Source organism: Hemicordylus capensis, chromosome 8 (assembly GCF_027244095.1).
Source record: "Hemicordylus capensis ecotype Gifberg chromosome 8, rHemCap1.1.pri, whole genome shotgun sequence".
Taxonomy (NCBI): Eukaryota; Metazoa; Chordata; class Lepidosauria; order Squamata; family Cordylidae; genus Hemicordylus; species Hemicordylus capensis.
The window spans coordinates 9,171,734-9,188,944 of record NC_069664.1 but is presented as its reverse complement, the minus strand read 5'-3'; the positions used below and the strand labels follow the sequence as shown (position 1 = coordinate 9,188,944).

Sequence of the window (17,211 nt, the reverse complement as noted above, 5' to 3'; positions counted from 1 at the left end):
ACCTTTCTTCCCTTCTTGCCGTGTTGTGATCAAGCCCCAGTCGAAAGGCATGGCAGCAAGAGCAGGCTAGAAATGTGGCAATCCTAATGGAAGTGCAGCCGGCAGGAACGGAGTGTCCGACAGTTCCATATCATGAAAGGGCTGACCGAGTCATCTTCCGAGGGGAGGCATACAGCCGTGTGAAAAGTACACAAGAAAGAGATGAAAACAGGGGTGGGGAAAGGTGTGAGAGTCGGTATTTGAAGGGCCAGTTTTCTTCCCGGTTTCCCACCAGGGGGTGCTGAGCTGGCATGCCGAGAGGTCGCAGATGGGAGGGAGGCGAGGTGCGTCAGGTTGACTCTGGCAAAGGCGTTGAGCGGCAGAGAGAAATGCTCTCAATAAATAATAAACCCACTTCTGTGCAACAGCAGAAGACAAAACAGCCATTGTCTGTGGTGGAGGGGCCGGGAGAAGGGCTTGAAATATTCAGAACTTGCTGCGTCCTAAAGTGCTTTGTGCTCAGCCGGATGGTTGAAGTCCAGCTGGCATGAAGAGTGGTGGTGCATTAATTTCCCAGCTCCCCGGAAGGCAGCCCTGGACAAAAGGTGAACGGAGCAAATCATGCCGTGCCTCGCGTTCTTGCATGCCTTATCAGCTGCTGTAGGTGCAAGGGCGCTTTGGAGCAGAGCCTTTTAAGAGCATCGGAGGATCAGTGGCTTGATAGAGGTGTGGTGGAGGCTGGGAGGGGACGGCCAGGTGTTCAGCGACAGATTTCTGGCTTGGGTGGCAGCTGGTATCTCTTTGGCTGCTGCAGGGCTCCTGGGGGAAGCCTGTGTCGGAGCTCCGGAAGAGAAAGGCACATGTTCCTTCTGAGTGGTCTCCATTTCCGCCAAAACAGCCCCTGTGTCTTGGGACCTGCCCCTCAAAAATCAATGCCCCCATTTTGCAGTTTGGAGGTTCCTTCTTAAAATGTTGATGGCTGAACACGAGAGCGATTCAGGCCTTGGGGAGCTTCCCAGAGTCTCTTTTGGGAAAAGATGCAACCTGGCTGTAGCGTGCATGTGTGTCGATGGACGCATGCATGGCAGAAAATATCCACTCCCTGCTTCCCTTCTGTCTCTCCCATGCCTGATGACAAATAGCAAGTTATCATGACAAGTAAAAGTAAAGTGTGTCGTTGAGTCGATGTCGATTCCTGGCAACCACAGAGCCCTGTGGTTTTCTTTGGTAGAATACAGGAGGGGTTGACCATTGCCACCTCCCTCGCAGTATGAGATGACGCCTTCCAGCATCTTCCTAGATCGCTGCTTCCCAATTAGGTGTTTCCCATAGTCTGGGAAACATACCAGCAGAGATTTGAACTGGCAACCTCTGGCTTGTGTCTGACCGCATTTCGGGAGCTGTGTGCGCTCTCCGTTTAAAGTCCTATGCTTGTAAAAAGCAAGATAGGCAGCAGGGAGTGCGATCATCTGCCTGGGTAGGAGCCCTGTGCAGATTATATCCCCCAGAGGTTTGAGGAAAATCTCATCTTATTTGTGGGAGTAATGGGCAAGATCTAAATCCATCATGGCCCATGTAAGGCAGACCTTCCATAAGGCAGGGTGAGGCGGTCGCTTCAGGCATGTGCCCAAGCAGAGAGTAGCCGCACCAGGCTCTCTGCTGTTTCCATTATTGTAACAGGTGTTTGTATTTTAAGCCCCACTGGATAAGGTCCATCTTGTCCAACATCCTCTTTTGCACAGTGGTCCACCAGATGCCTCTGGGTAGACCATAGGCAAGTGGCGAAAGCATGCCCTCTCTCTTGCTGTTGCTCCCCTGCAACTGATATTTAGAGATCTCTTGCCTCTGAGGCTAGAGGTAATCTATAGCTATCAAGACTAGTATCCACTGATGGACTTGTCCTCCATGAATTTGTCCAAGCCCCCTTTAAAGCCACTCAAGCTAGTGGCCATCAGCACATCCCGTGGCAGAGAATTCCATAGATTATCTATGCACTGTGTGAAAAAGTACTTCCTTCTGTCAGTCCTGAAATCCCCAGCTTTGAGATTCAGGTCAGGGATGACCCCTGGTTCTAACATTGTGAGAGAAGGAGAAACATTTGTCGGTCCTCTCACAGGAACACAGGAAGCTGGCATATACTGAATCAGACCATTGGTCCATTTAGCTCAGTATTGTCTTGACAGACTGGCAGTGGCTTCTCCAAGGCTGCAGGCAGGAATCTCTCTCAGCAATATCTTGGAGAAGCCAGGGAGGGAACGTGGAACCTTCTGTTCTTCCCAGTGTGGCTCCATCCCCTAAGGGGAATATCTTAAAGTGCTCACACTTCTAGTCTTCCATTCATATGCAACCAGGGCAGACCCTGCTTAGCTAAGGGGACAAGTCATGCTTGCTACCACAAGACCAGGTCTCCTCCTTTTTACCCCATACATAATTTTATATACCTTTTTATCATGTCTCCCCACTCTCCTCTTTTCCAAAGTAAAGAGCCCCAGATGCTGTAGCCTTGCCTCCTAAGTAAGCTCCTCCTGGCCTCTGATCATCTTGGTTGCCCTCTTCTGCACCTTTCCCAGTTCTACAGTGTCCTTCTTAAGATACGATGGCCAGAACTGCACCCAGTACTCCAAATCATAATAGCAGAGACTTTTAAAAACACACATAATTATTCTTAGAGGGGTACGATTGTCAAAAACAAAACACTGGATCCCGGACCCAAAACATTTGAATACCTGGCAATGCCCCTGTTTATAAGTGGGGCATAGACAATCCATGGAGGTCTAGCAGTGGCCCTCCCCCTGCCACCATAGGTGCCACCCCATGGACCTCTCTGCTGCCTTCTGCCACTGCCCTTGCTCACCCCACTGGGGGATTCTGCCCTTCTTTCCCCTTTTCTCTCCCTGCACCCAACTCAAGCAAGGACTGCCCATTTGCTTCTATTTGAAAAGTGCTTTGATTTGCTGCTTGTTTGTTTGTGTGCGTGTTTAACATAATGCTAGGTAAAATTTGTGTATGTCCTTTATTTACAAAACTTTTCAATTCAATAATATGCTCAAAACAATCCATGATCAGCACCCTTGTTCTGTAGATGTGGGGAGAAGATTGATAAATATTCTGCCGAAGGCCACTAATGAGTGTATGGAAGAGATGAAATTCGAACCTGGAATTCTCTGCTCTCACTTGTGGCCACCTAGTGAGTTGCCAGCTTTTGAACTGTGTGCCGGTGGATTTGCAGCAGTGATAAATTAATAATATTTTCATCAGCACATGGCTAAAAGTGTCAGCAGCGAATTTCTGCAGATCAAGAGGTCGCCCTGCTAACTGACCAAAGAGACACCCTTTTAAAGTGGCGATTCTCTTCTATTTAGCAGGAGGAGAGCAACTGGCCCTATCCACCCCCAGCATAGCATCTCTCCAGTGGCTGTTGCTGGTGTCATGTTTCTTTTTTAAATTGTGAGCCCTTTGGGGACAGGGAACCATTTTTATGTATTTTTAAAAATTATATCTATGTAAACCACTTTGGGAACTTTTGTTGAAAAGTGGTATATAAATATTTGTCATATTCGTATTTGTATACGACCTTACAAAAAGTTGATTATTTGTATGTTGCAAATGCCACTCTCCACCCTGACCCCCCTGCCAAAAGAAACAAAATTATTTATGCATAGGCTTTGGTCACACAATGTGGGTTCCCGACATTAGCGTGATAGTGTAGACCCATTCCAAAACGATTTATGGTCTGAGATTAATCTGAGATTTTCGCTTTGGTGTGGGTTCACACCATCACACCAATGTTGGTAACCTGCATTAAACTTAGATTTGAATGACCATGCGTTGTATCGTATCACTGTATGACACAATATTGTATCCCTGCGCGATATTGTCTCACTATGCATATGCATTAATTTGCAATATTCTGGGTGTATAATTTGGATTTTTAAAGAATACACACAGCCCTTACAATAAAGCTAAGTCTTCTTCTAACTGGTTGCAGTCAGAAGGTGAGAGGAAAGATCACAGGTCTGTCCCATCTGTGTGCGAGGATTAGGACTCCCTTGCTGAGTAATAAACCTCTTTTTTTTTTTTGCTGGATCGTCTCCCTGGCAAGGCTGCTTACCTGTGTGTGAGATGAAATGGCAATTGAAAAGGGCAGCCTGGCATCTGCTTCATGCAGCACCACCTGAAGCGAAACGCACAGGGGAGTAAGACATCGCTCGCCCAGCTGCTTCCATGGAAGAGACAGCCAGGTTTGCAGGACGGAGCTCAGGGGTCAGGCAAGCTACCAAGTGGGGTCTCTGTTACAGAGAGAAAGGGGTAAGGGAAGGCAATGGGAGAGGATCTTTTAAAAAAGCAACCCGGTAGGTTGCTTGCTTGCTTGCTTGCTTCCAGGGTTTCAGTTTTCATTTTGTATCGGGCACACGCCTCACAGATTGCTTGCTGTAAGTAAACTTGCAAGTCATTCCGATCTGGAGCGCACCGAGCCCAGCTGAAATGGCTCCCTGCACTCTCGGGAATATTGTCTTCTGCATTTCAGTTATGATTTTATTTGGCAATCCCTGGACTGGTTCAAATGGCACAGAAAGAGCAATGCTCCTGGATCCTGGATGGGAGCCCCACTCCCCCGCATTGGGAGGGCTCTGATGACATTGGACGTGTCATCTGAGCCCTCCAACATTCACACCTTCTGCTCTTCTTGTGGTCCAGGAGCTGAAATCTATAACCAAGATGTTGGTTATGGATGTAGGCTTTTATAGAGCCACTGGTGGCGTAGTAGTAAAACTGCCGCCCTGTAACCAGAAGGTTACAAGTTCGATCCTGACCAGGGGCTCAAGGCTGTCTCAGCCTTCCATCCTTCCGAGGTCGGTAAAATGAGTACCCAGAATGTTGGGGGCAATATGCTAAATCATTGTAAACCGCTTAGAGAGCTTCGGCTATAGAGCGGTATATAAATGTAAGTGCTATTGCTATTGCTATGGATGTAAGTGGGGTGGAATATGCTAGAGTTGGAGGGTACAGACGACACACCCAATGTTGGCATAGCTGTCCCATCCCAACACTGTAAGTCGGGCTCACAGCGCACTCCAGGAATTTATTTATTGTTGGATTTATATACTGCCTTTCATTAAAATAATCTCAAGATGGTTTACAGTCGATTCAAAAACAACCCAAAAGCTATTAGACAGTCAAAACAAACATTACATTGGAGTATAATACAAAATAAAAATCTATTTTACAAGGTTTGTTTTTTAAAAAAAACATATACACATAAAACCATGAAACATGGCACAGAAGCAGCAGCAACAAGAACGCCACACTCTCATAAAAGCCTGGGCAAAAAGTCATGATTTGACTTGCTTTCCAAAAGCTGTGATGGAGACTGAGGAGCAGATGTCCACTGTGTAAAAGGTAAAGTGTGCCGTCGAGCCAGTGTTCACACCTGGCAACTACAGAGCCCTGTGGTTGTCTTTGAAATTATGCCTTTCAGCATCTTCCTAGATTGCTGCTGCCCAATATAGGGGTTTCCCATAGTCTGGGAAACATACCAGCGGGGATTTGAACCAGCAACCTCTGGCTTGCTAATCAAGTTGTTTCCCTGCAGAGCATCCCAAAGCCTGGGGACAAAAACTGAGAATTGGAGGTTCAGCCAAGCCGCTGGTTTTCTGTGTCTTCTGAACCCACCCTCTGCAAAAACATTTGCCTATTTATATCTTCTCCCCTCTCCCTCTCTCCAGTATTATTCAAAGTGCTGGTTTTGTCCTTCAAAGCCTTATACAGATTGTGACCACAGAGTACCTGGAGTATTTCATTCGCCCATATGAATCTGACAGGGTCCTCCAATCCTCATCACAGGCCTGCCACTGACACAGATGTGGGTGGTAGGGACCAGGGACACGGCCTTCTCAGCAATGGCCCCTGTCTTTGAAATGCCCTCCCAGAAGGACATTGATTAGAGGAGACGTTGGTCTCCCTCCTTGGTTAGTTTTAAAAAGAGTCTGAAAACCCTCCTTTTAAAATGATAATTGGTTTTAACAAGGTTTCCTGTTTTAATTGGTTTTAGTCCTGTCTGCTATTTTCGCCTGCCGTTGGTTTCTTTCTTTGTATGCTTGTGTTCTTATTTATTGTTGTTTTACTGTGTTAAAGCTATCCTGAGCAGCCATGTGCTGGAGGGCAGGAGAGAAGGATTGTGCAGCCCTCAGGAACATAGTTTTGGGTGGCACAGAATGCTTCTGAGAGAAGGGGAAGTTGGCGAGAATTGCTCCTCCATGTCTGAGAGAGAGCTGGTTTTGTAGTAGCAAGCATGAAGACCCTTGCTAAGCAGGGTATGTCCTGGTTTGCATTTGAATGGGAGACCTCCTGTCTCAGCACTGTAAGATATTCTCCTTAGGCTGCTCTGGGAAGAGCACCTGCATGCTTGAATGCAGAAGGTCCCAAGTTCCTTCCCTGGCGGAATCTCCAAGAGAGGGCTGAGAGAGACTCCTGCCTGCAACCTTGGAGAAGCTGCTGCCAGTCTGGGTAGACAATACTGAGCTAGATGGACTAATGTCTTGACTCTGTATACAGCAGCTTCCTATATGAGTGCCTGCAGTGCATTAGAAAAGTGAAAGCAGCATGCGGACTTCCCCACTAGTACCCACACTTTCTTAAGATGGGTAGCAACATGCATTTCAGTCTCGAAATTGAGGGTGGGTTGATGTCAAATTTTCCAATTGAGGGCGATTTTTAATTTCACTTTTATTGGACATTCCAGTTGGCATTTCTGCGCTTCCTTGCAGGTTCTCTTTCGATTGACGGAGCTTGCATAAGAAGGCTGACGCTTGAGGGAAACTATGAATCCGCATTCTGCATAATTGCATTCCCTTACTTCCGATACAGTCGAATTCAATTGTAATGACAATGTTGACTTTATCACCAACTCCCCCCCGCAAAAAAAGGTTCTTGGCTCAGCTTTTTTCGTGCAGCGTTGTGAGATGTGATTTGGGATCTGCTGTACAGATGTGCCTGGGCTGTGAGGACTACCACTCACAGCTCTCTCTTTTCTTGTTTGTTTTATTTCTCTCCTTGCAAGCAGATGAAGTCCTCAGACATTGACCAGGAATTATTCACAGAAAGCTACTGCAAAGTGTGCAGCGCGCAGCTCATATCTGAATCTCAGCGCGTGGCCCATTACGAGGTAAGAACTGTGACGTTTCATGTTGGGATGAAAACTGGAAGCCTGCAGGGTCTCTGGACTGTGTTACGGAGAGATGCCTAGAAGGGCAGGGTGCTGTGAATCTCTTTGTTTTCCTACTTCTTATGCAAAAACAGCATATTCGTACCTGAGCCAGCTGGGGTGGTCAGTACCATCTTGGGAGACAAATGTGATAACGGCGCGGTGGGGAAATGACTTGACTAGCAAGCCAGAGGTTGCCGGTTCGAATCCCCACTGGCATGGGAAACACCGATATTGGGCAGCAGCGATATAAGAAGATGCTGAAAGGCATCATGTCATACCATGTGGGAGGAGGCAGTGGTCCACCCCGCCTGTATTCTACCAAGCACAACCACAGGGCTCTGTGGGTGCCAGGAGCCGACACCAGCTTGACACTGACTCGACAACACACTATATCTTTGCACCCCTAGAGATGGAAAAGAAGTGATAGCATTGCAGGACTTTCAGCTTTCAATGGGTTATGTTCTTATTGTCCTGACCACTGGATATCAGTGGTGTTTTAAAAGCTTTTATAAGTGTCAAAAACCCCAAAATGACTACACAATTTTATCGATATTGTCAGAGGAATGAAAATTGGCAGATCACTCCATGGAGTGAGTACAACACTTTGTCCATTGTTTCCCTACCCCTGACCCTAACGCTTTGCTCTGTGCAAAAATGACTGCAATTTTACTCTAATTTGGGAGGGGGTGTGTGGGGCTAAAGAAGGGGTCATAACACACAGCTGTAAGTACAACAATGCTATCGCCTATTTTCCATCTCCAGACTGCAGTGTTCCCTGTAAGAGGGATTCCCAGATGATGTTGACTACAACGCCAATAAACCCCAGCCAAAGGCCACTGCGGCTGGGAATGCTGGGAGCTGTAGTTAACAACATCTGGAAATCCATGTTACAGGGAACTACTCCAGAGCAGTGTTCCGTATAACAGGCATTCCCAGATGGTGTTGACTACAACTCCCATGATCCCCAAGCAAAAGCCATTGCAGCTGGGGATTTTGGGAATTGTAGTCAACGACATCTGGGAATGCCTGTTAGAGGGAAGACTGCTCCAGAGGGACAGATGTTGCCAGAAATAACTATGAGCATTCATACTTTGACATGGTACCATTGGCCAAAATTTGTGGGCCTGGCTCACCGAACATCTCTGCTGTTGAGCATGCACCAGGTCTTTGAATATTATTATTGGTTGTGTGTGTGTGTGTGTGTGTGTGTGTGTGTGTGTGTGTGTGTGCGCATGCATATACACGCGCACTCGCGCACACACACACACACGTTGCTGTGTCAGAGGGAGAATCTGTTGTGGTGTTTCTGATTGTTGAGTTTTGGTCATGGACTGTAATAAAGATTGACTTGAGTTATGCATAAACACACACACACACACACACACACACACACACACACACACACACACATGATGTGCCATGATAGCTACTATGCAGGCAGTGCGTTCTAGTGATGCAGCTCCGTGTTTGCTGCTTAGATAGCTGCCTGTGTTTTGAAGGGTGAAGATAATGCGTAATAAAAGTTGATCCAAAATGTTCCCATTGAACATGCACAGACTTGGAAATCATGGGCAGGTTTGCATTTCGGATGACTCCTCTTCGCATTTCCCTCCATCTCTTGTGTATAATGCAGAACAGTGTATAATCTTGTGTATAATCTTGTGCAGAACAGTGGGCTGGTCACTGATGACTGGCCTGGTCATTGGGACCAGTTGGCAGTTCCAAGCCACGCCCATCCGTTGAGGGGAGTCGGAGAGCTGAAGCCAGTTTTGCTCGGCTAGATGTGTCTGAGGACAGCCGAAAATGACAACTGTGTATTTAATTGGCAGAGAGGCTGTTGGTCTTGGGGTGGGCACAACTTCCAGGCTGTTGTTTGCTGCTGTGCCCGCTAACATCTGCTCACATTTAACATTTGGCCATGAACAGATTATTCCAAACAGAATAGAATCCTTCCAGTGTCATTCCTTTAAAATATATTTACTCCAGAAAGGCGAACCTGAATTGAGGAGGAGGGAGTGTGGAATCTATATTTATATCTACTTCATCTATAGAAGGTGACTCTGAATGTAAGACGATGCCCTCAAAGATAGACGTTAAGTACAGGTTATACCTGTATTTAACCTAAGGAAAGAGGACAACCTCCCCATATTTAACAGGAAAGAACTGGGGGGAAACCTCATCTTAGATTCAAGTAAATACAGTTTATGGAGCAGGAGGGAGGATTTTTAAAGGGTTAAAGAGAACTCCATACAAATTTTATCTGGATCCCGGAAAAATACTGTTCATTAAAAAATAATAGTATAAATTTATTGTCGATTAACAAAACATAAATTAATCCTGTTTTATAAATCAGTAATAAATCTATCTATCTGTCTGGTCCCTTTTTGTACTCACAACAAAGAAAATTTACTACTGTAGCTTCATACAGTAATAAGTTTTCACCCAGCCTGTTTGAACAAAGGGCCGCATGGAAAGAAACTGACCTAACAGTTTGACTTCATAGCCGCGGAACCTCGTTAATTGAAATGAAAGTAGCAGCAAACAAATGAAAAAAGCAATTTCCATTTGTAATAATTTTATTGCTGGCTAGGCTGTTCTCTTAATTGCATAGCAAATTTCAGTCGAAAATTGCTACAGCATCCTGCTCTGGTGGTTACTATTGTAGACCTTTCAGAGACCGTTCTCTCATTTGGGGAGAGAGAGAGAGAGAGAGAGAGAGATGAACAGCTATTTCTCTGCCTCTCTCTTCCTGAAAAAAATACATTTGGGCAAACAGTTCAGTTAAGGACTTTGTGATCTTTTCATGCTCTTGAAAGTGGAACCAAACTGGATATGTGATAGAATCCCCTGGGAGGGCAGGGTCAGTGATGGTGGTCACATTTCAGGTCAGATTATGATTTGTCCCCTTTGCTAAGCAGGATTCACCTTGGTTTGCATTTGGAAGGGTGACTACATGTGAGTGCTGTCTGCTGTAAGATATCCTCTTAGGGGATGGGGCCGCTCTGGGTGGAGCACCTACATGCTTGCATGCAGAAGGTCCCAGGTTCCCTCCCTGGCATCTCCAGGATAGGAGGAGAGACTCCTGCCTGAAAACTTGGAGAAGCCGCTGCCAGTCTGTGTAGACCAGGGTTTCTCAATGTGTGGGTCCCCAGATGTTATTGGACTTCAACTCCCATCATCCCTGGCTATGGGCCACTGTGGCTGGGGATGATGGTAGTTGTAGTTCAAAAACAGCTGGGGGGCCTAAATTGAGCAGGCCTGGTATAGACAGACTGTGAGCTAGATGGACCAGTGCTCCGACTCGGTATAAGGCAGCCTCCTATGTTCTTAAGGCCCCAGTCCAGCACTTCTTCCCGTCTGCACAACCAGCCCTCCTGATACAATTAGCCTCTCTTCCCCCGTGTCGGGGCCCGTGTCGTTGTTGGTAATCAGGGTTATGGCACACGGGAGGTGTGGGGACCAAGAAATGCCTCCGTATCGGAGTGTCATGCAGGGAACAGCTGCTAGCCCTCCCCTCCCAGCGGAAAGTCGAGCGAGGGGGCCGAAGCAGAGCAGCTGTCTCCAATGGCCTGTTGATGAGCCATGAGACTCACGATCAGCAATGGCAAGGCGTCGTGATCGGACGCCCCTTTGACACCCAGAAGGGCACCCGGCAAGGGCGTGGTTAGCTGCTTAAAATATCAGGGCCCTGGGCCCAGAGGTCCCCCCTGTTCATAATAAAACTCAGTCATAACCTGCCCCCCAAGAATAATGACATACTATATATTTTAAAGTCTCTAAGAATAGATCCAGCCCCAACGAAAGTGGAAGCTGCAGATTTCTGGGTGCAGCTGCGAGTTCTCTCCCCGTCTCCGTGCAGGCGCCTCCAGTGGTGCTCGTCCTCTCTGGAAGGGGTCGCAGAGGAAGGAGGGGGCTGATGAGATTTGGGGTTCTGAGCCATTCCTTGGGGGGCCAGGCCCCATGGACCACCTCCTAATGACTGTGTCAGACTGGAGCTGGATCTGCCCTGTGCAGGTGAGTTTCCAAGCCATCCGTAAGGTAGGGGCCCAGGGCTTCAGTCAGTGGGGAGTGTGCAGGGGCGGAGAGGTGGGGCTGCCGGCAGAGGGTGGGGGAGGTAGACACTGGCTGGCAGCTGTGCCGTGCACACACTCTCTCTTTCTCCCCACCCCACAGCGGGGCGGGAAGAACGAGAGAGGGATCGATGCTGCTTCTGGTGCTGAGTCTGCCTGCCCCCCACTCCGCCCCCTTCCCCAGCCGCTCCAGGGTGAGTAACCTTTGGTGCCAGTGTTCCTGCTAACAGGGATTCCCAGATGTTGTTGACTACAACTCCCAGAATCCCCCCCAGCCAAAGGCCACTGCAACTGGGGATGCTGGGAGTTGTCATCAACAACATCTGGGAATCCCCGTTAGAGGGGGAACCGTGTTCGGCACCCGCTGAAGCCCAGGAGAACTCCGTGATAGATTTGTGCCCAGTGGGCCTTATCTCTTCATCCATGAGGTGCTGGGGGGCTATCTTGAGCTCGGGTTCCCAGCATTCAAGCACTAGTGCTGTAGCTCTTGCACCGCCAAAGCTCTATCTTTGCTACAACCCTGGAACACTCGGTTCTGGGCTTTGAGGGGGCCCTTCAGGCCACTGTTCAGCCTGTGTGACATCTAGTCAACTAACCCACCGAGCCAGGCTCTGTTCATCAGGCCCTATACATCTCGAGCCTGAAACGCTGCCATACCAAGTCAGGCCCTTGGTCCATCTAACTCAGTACTGACTGGTAGCAGCTCTCCAAGGTACCAGGCTGGAGATTTTCCCCAGTCCTACCCGTTGATGTTGCCAGAGGGTGAACTTTGGACCTTCTGCTTGCAAAGCAGATGCTGCACCTCTGAGCTACAGTCCCATCCCCATAAGTAGCTGCCTTATACTGAGTCAGCCCATTGCTGCATCAAGCTCTGTATTGTCTACACTGACTGGCAGCAGCTGCCCGAGATTTCAGGCAGGCATCTTTCCCACCCCTACCTGGAGATGCTGCCAGGGATTGAACCTGGGACCCTCTGCATACAGAGCAGAAGCTTTGCCCCTGAGCTAAGCCTCTGTGTGCTGGGCTCGTCCTCTCTTCGTCTGGCTCTGCCGAACAAATGCAAAACTCAATCTGATTTTTTTTCTCCAAAGGACCTTTTGCAAAAAAGCCATGCATATTAATATCCTCACTAAGATAAGGCACTACCATCACAGACTGCATAACAGGTGGCGAGCATTAGGAATAGTTGGCGGGCATTAGGAAAACACGGGCACATAAGCGGAACATGTTTGAGAGTTTCAAAAGAACATGCTGCTGTCTACCCAGCAACCCAGGCCTCTCTGTCTCCTCCGTGCGTCCGCCCGGCCTCTCCTCTCCCATCTCTGAGTGAGCAAGAATGCTCTCTGAATTTGCTCTTGGCCTGTGTTGGAATTCAAATATATTTAAATAAAAACATGACCTATAAAATTGTTTCACAGAAGCGGCGAGGAATAAGTGGTACTCTTGTCGAATTAGGAGATGTGCGGATCAGTTGACAGCGAAGGGTTCCCCCCTGCCCCCCCGCCTTTCCAAAGGCACCAGCAAGTCTTTGAAATGTACTTTCATTATCACTGATGAAATTACTCCCTGCAAAGCTAAGGCTTTACAGAGAGCTCTCTCCCCCCACCCGCCGCTTTTTTCTTTTTTTGCCTGAGCCATTTGTTGGGAGTGAGTGCTATCTCTGGGCAGTAGGTAAGGTCTAGGAACCCCAGCTGCAGTCAAACAGCTGCAAAACCTTGTGGGAAATCAGTGGTGGGCCCGCTGATTTTCAGTGGGCTGGGCCGGTTTGAGCTCGAACCGAATGAACCGGGCCGGTTCGAATCAAACCCAGTTCTATTCAGACTGGTTCTGCACATCCCTACGTAGCTTAGTGGCAGAACATCTGCTTTGCTTGCAGAGGGTCCCGGGTTCAGTCCCTGGCGGGGACTCCACGTAGGGCTGAGAAGGACCCCTGGAGAGCTGCTGCCAATCAGATTAGAAAATAGCAAGGTGGACCAAAGGTTGGACTCGGTAGAAGGCGGCTGCCCATATCCCTATCTCTAGGGTTAGCAAGGATGTTTGTGGGCCTCTGGTTTTAGCTGCGAGCTGGCAAGTGGAATTGTAGCTGCCTGGTTATAACTAGGGTTGTGCAAACAAGTTAGATAATAATAATAATTCGATTTCTATTCCAAAAATTCCTTCCAAAAATGGCTCAGGGCGGTTTACAAAGAGAAACAACAAACAAATAAATAAGATGGCTCCCTGTCCCCAAAGGGCTCACATTCTAAAAAGAAACATAGGACACACACCAGCAACAGTCACTGGAAGTACTGTGCTGGGGGTGGATAGGGCCAGTTACTCTCCCCCTGCTAAATAAAGAGAATCACCACGGTAAAAGGTGCCTCTTTGCCCAGTTAGCTGGGGTCAACATCAACCTGTCAACATCAAACCTGTTCGGTTCAGTGATCTGATATCCTACCGAACCCTACTGGCTGTTCGGGGGCGGGGGGTGCAATCTTAAAAAAAAAAATTGTAGTCACCTCCTCTAGAGGGTTTTTCCGAGGCTGTGGGAAGGGGGTGTCTCCAGAGCTCCCCTCCCCTCACTGGCCTCCATTATGTTCAGTCGGTCTTCAGCCCATTCAGGACCTCACCTCCGTTGCTATGGCTATTTTGGAGTCCCATTGGGCATGCACAGCGGCCTCCAAAATGGCCACCACAACGGGGGTGAGGCCTGGAACAGACCGAAGGTCAGGGCGATCAGGCCGAACAGGGCGATTTGCCGCATAATGGAGGCCAGCAGTGGGAGGAGGAACCTCTGGAGACCAGGTTCTGCACCCCCCCAACCAAAGGGGGGGTTCATGGGGGTGCAGAACTGAACTGTCCCAGACCAGTTCGGGCCGGGTTCAAACGAACCGAACCGGGCCAGCCGATTTTGTTCATACCCCTAGTTACAACCCACAAACATTTATGTATTAAAACATCAGTTAGTCTAAAAGCTGCTACCCTTGTTATTTATTCCTTTTTTTTGTTCTTTTTGTACATATCTACCCCATAAGAATTCTTCTCGGAGAGGCTCACAAAATAAAGCCGCACGATAAAAAAAACCATATAATTAAAAAAATACATTAAAACAAACAAAAACAAAACCGCAATGAAATACCACTAAAGCAAAAACATTTCTAAAAAGATATCCTGGCAGTGCTTGGACTTGCTTCTAATACATGTATTTTAATTTAGTTTTTAAAAACCACAAAAAAAACCCCAACTCAAAGCAAAATCCGATTTTCCTCTGTTCTTATTAAAATAGGGCACAATCCACCAGGAAACGTGGCCCCCCAGCTTGCACTAAAATGAAGACAAATATTCTTGCACAGCTCCCAGCCATTGTTGGAGGGGAGGAGTTTGACTAACCCCAAGGATAACAAAGCCAGTGTGAGCAGTAAATGTTGAGCCCATTAAAGAGTAGCTTGAGACGGTTTAAGAGCCAGATGAAAGTAAGCTTTAGTGGGGAAGTTACATTATTGCATAGAAAGTCTGTGGGGCTTGTGCTTTCTGTCTTCATAGTATAGAGCGGGCAGAGAGAGAGACCCCATGGCTAATGGAATCTGCAGCAGAGAGACTCAAAACCACTCTGGGATCAAGAAAGGCAGAGTGACAGGCCCTGAGAATATCACTCCACCAATCGGAGAAATCCAGATTGGGGGGCGGGGGGGAACAAGAGTGGAAAATAAAGAGGAAGACACTTCTTCAGGGTCACTTCTCTTAATGTCCATAGTGGTCACCAGGATGAAAGGTGCCAAGAGTCGATGACATGTCGTCCCGGATAGACATCTCTCGGGGGCTGCTTCAGGGTGATGGCCTGCTGGATCATGCCCAGTGGATCAAATCTCTCAGTCCCCCATTCTGATTGTTAGGGATGTGCACCAAACTTGCACAAATCATTCCCAAGCCAAATTGAATTCGAATCAATTCAGATTCAAAACCATTGAATAGTGTCGAGATTCGTTAGAAGCCATTCGAATTCTTCCAAAGTCAAATTGATCAAATTCAATTTGGGTTTGGTCAGATTTGAATAGTTTCGAACAAATCTCCAGGCTATTCAATGGTTTCAAATCCAAATCAAATTTGAATCGATTCAGATTCGCATCCTGCCATGCAACTGTCCTGCACTTCCCTTCTGATTGTCTTAAGGTCAAACTATACTGTGATGTAAGAGCGCATGTGTGGCATGCCTGATTTCCCCGCTCTTCTTTCTCCAAAAGCAGCCTCTGGGGGAGGAGGTGCGATTTGGCCAGGGGCCAAGGCACAGGGTGGGCAGGTTAGCCCAGGGTTTCTCAAACTTGGATCCTCAGATGTTTTCAGACTGCTCCCATCATCCCCTGCCACAATGTCCAAAGGCCACTGTAGCAGGGGGTGATGGGAGTTGTAGTCTGACAACATCTGGGGACCCAAGGTTGAGACACCCTTGGCTAGCCTTTTACCATCAAGCTGATTCCCCAACTTAATACACTTCCTCAAAAGAGGATATTTGCATTGCAGGGGGGGAAACTTACAGGCTAAGTGACTCGCCCTGTGACGAAACCCAGTGCAGTGTAGTGATCAGAATGTTGGACTAGGACTGGGAAGACCCAAGTTCAAATCCCAGTTCAGCCATGAAACTCACTGAGGCCATTCACACACGCAGCAGAAACCGGGCTAAGGAAGCCCATCCTGGTTTCTGCTATGCAGAAACATTTATATATACAGTACGTACATGCACATTTATTTATTTATATCTATATAAATAAATAAATTATATTTGTTATCATTTATATCTAATTCTCATTAATTATTATATTTATATCTATGTAAACCGCTTTGGGAACTTTTGTTGAAAAGCCGTATATACATATGCATCATCCTTGTTGCCAAACGTCCAGGTTTTGGAAATGGTATTTGAGAAAAATATTCTGGAGGCTTGTTCCCGTGACTGCCCGCAGGGTTGGAGAAGTACCATCCTGGGTGGGAGAGCTGGGCACACTCTCGATTAATGGTTGTATTTGCTGTATTTGCCCAAATAGAAGGTGACTCTGAATTCAAGATGATGCCTTAAAAGATTGAGGTTAAATACAAGTTATACCCTTCTTTACCCAAAATAAAGAGGACTCTGAATTTAAGATGCTCATCCTTCATTATTTAGCAGGAAAAAACTGGGGTGGGGACCTTGTTTTGGATTCGGGTAAATATGGTAAGTCAGGCAGCTGGTAGAATGATTGTGTGCCAGGCAGCAGGTGGATAGGACCTCTACACAGATTCCCTCCCCAGCTTTTTACTGAGGTAGGAGGAAAAACCATCCTCTCCAGCCTCTGCCTCACACAGGATCACTCTCCCCGCCTCTTACCGTATTGTTTGCAAGCGCATGGCTTAGAATTGGGAACGCGCTCAACCCATCCACGCCGGCTGGACGGTTCTCTTCCAGTGCTGGTGATCGTGAGAACAAGCCTTAGGAATTGCAAGCACAGATCTCCCGGGTCAAATCTATGTGGCCCCAGCCGCGTCCAAAATGTGGCATCAAGGGCGACTCCTTGGCATTTTACCTAATGGGAGGGAGGACCTCTTTGGTGGGGGGGATTGTGGTCGTACAGGGCTGGCATCCCTGCAGATTTCTCAGCATTCCTGCTGCGATTAAAGTCGCCTTTGTTTCCAAGGGCAAATGCGGAGGGGGGCCCTGACAGACGGATCAGAGCGCTTCCAGGATATCTCCGCTTCCAACCTGACATGCAACAAAGCTCTGCCCTTATAGAACATCTCTTTGTGACAAGCCTCCTCCCCCTCCTCCCCCAACTTGTCTCTGACAAATGATGGTTGTACCTCATCTCTCATCCACCTAAAAGCCTATAAAACACCACTACCGAGCAGCCTGTAACGCTGGCGCTCCAGAATGCAGGTGAATCTGAAACTCTCTTTGGCACCGTCCTTGCTTCAAAAAGCCTTTCTTGCCTCTTCCCTTCACAGCCT

The 17,211-nt window shown here is 47.7% G+C and overlaps 1 protein-coding gene across 4 annotated transcripts in view; it reads left to right on the top strand.

The window, feature by feature from the left end:
* Positions 1-17,211, top strand: part of ZMAT4 (zinc finger matrin-type 4) — a 180,379-nt gene that overhangs the window by 45,410 nt on the left and 117,758 nt on the right. For all 4 annotated transcript variants that reach the window (XR_008310949.1, XM_053268932.1, XM_053268935.1 and 1 more), the window contains exon 2: positions 7,043-7,144. Coding sequence is in view for 3 of the 4 variants with exons in the window: in XM_053268932.1 (XP_053124907.1) it covers positions 7,043-7,144 (102 nt within the window). In the remaining variant the exon portion in view is untranslated. The remainder of the gene's footprint in view (positions 1-7,042; positions 7,145-17,211) is intronic.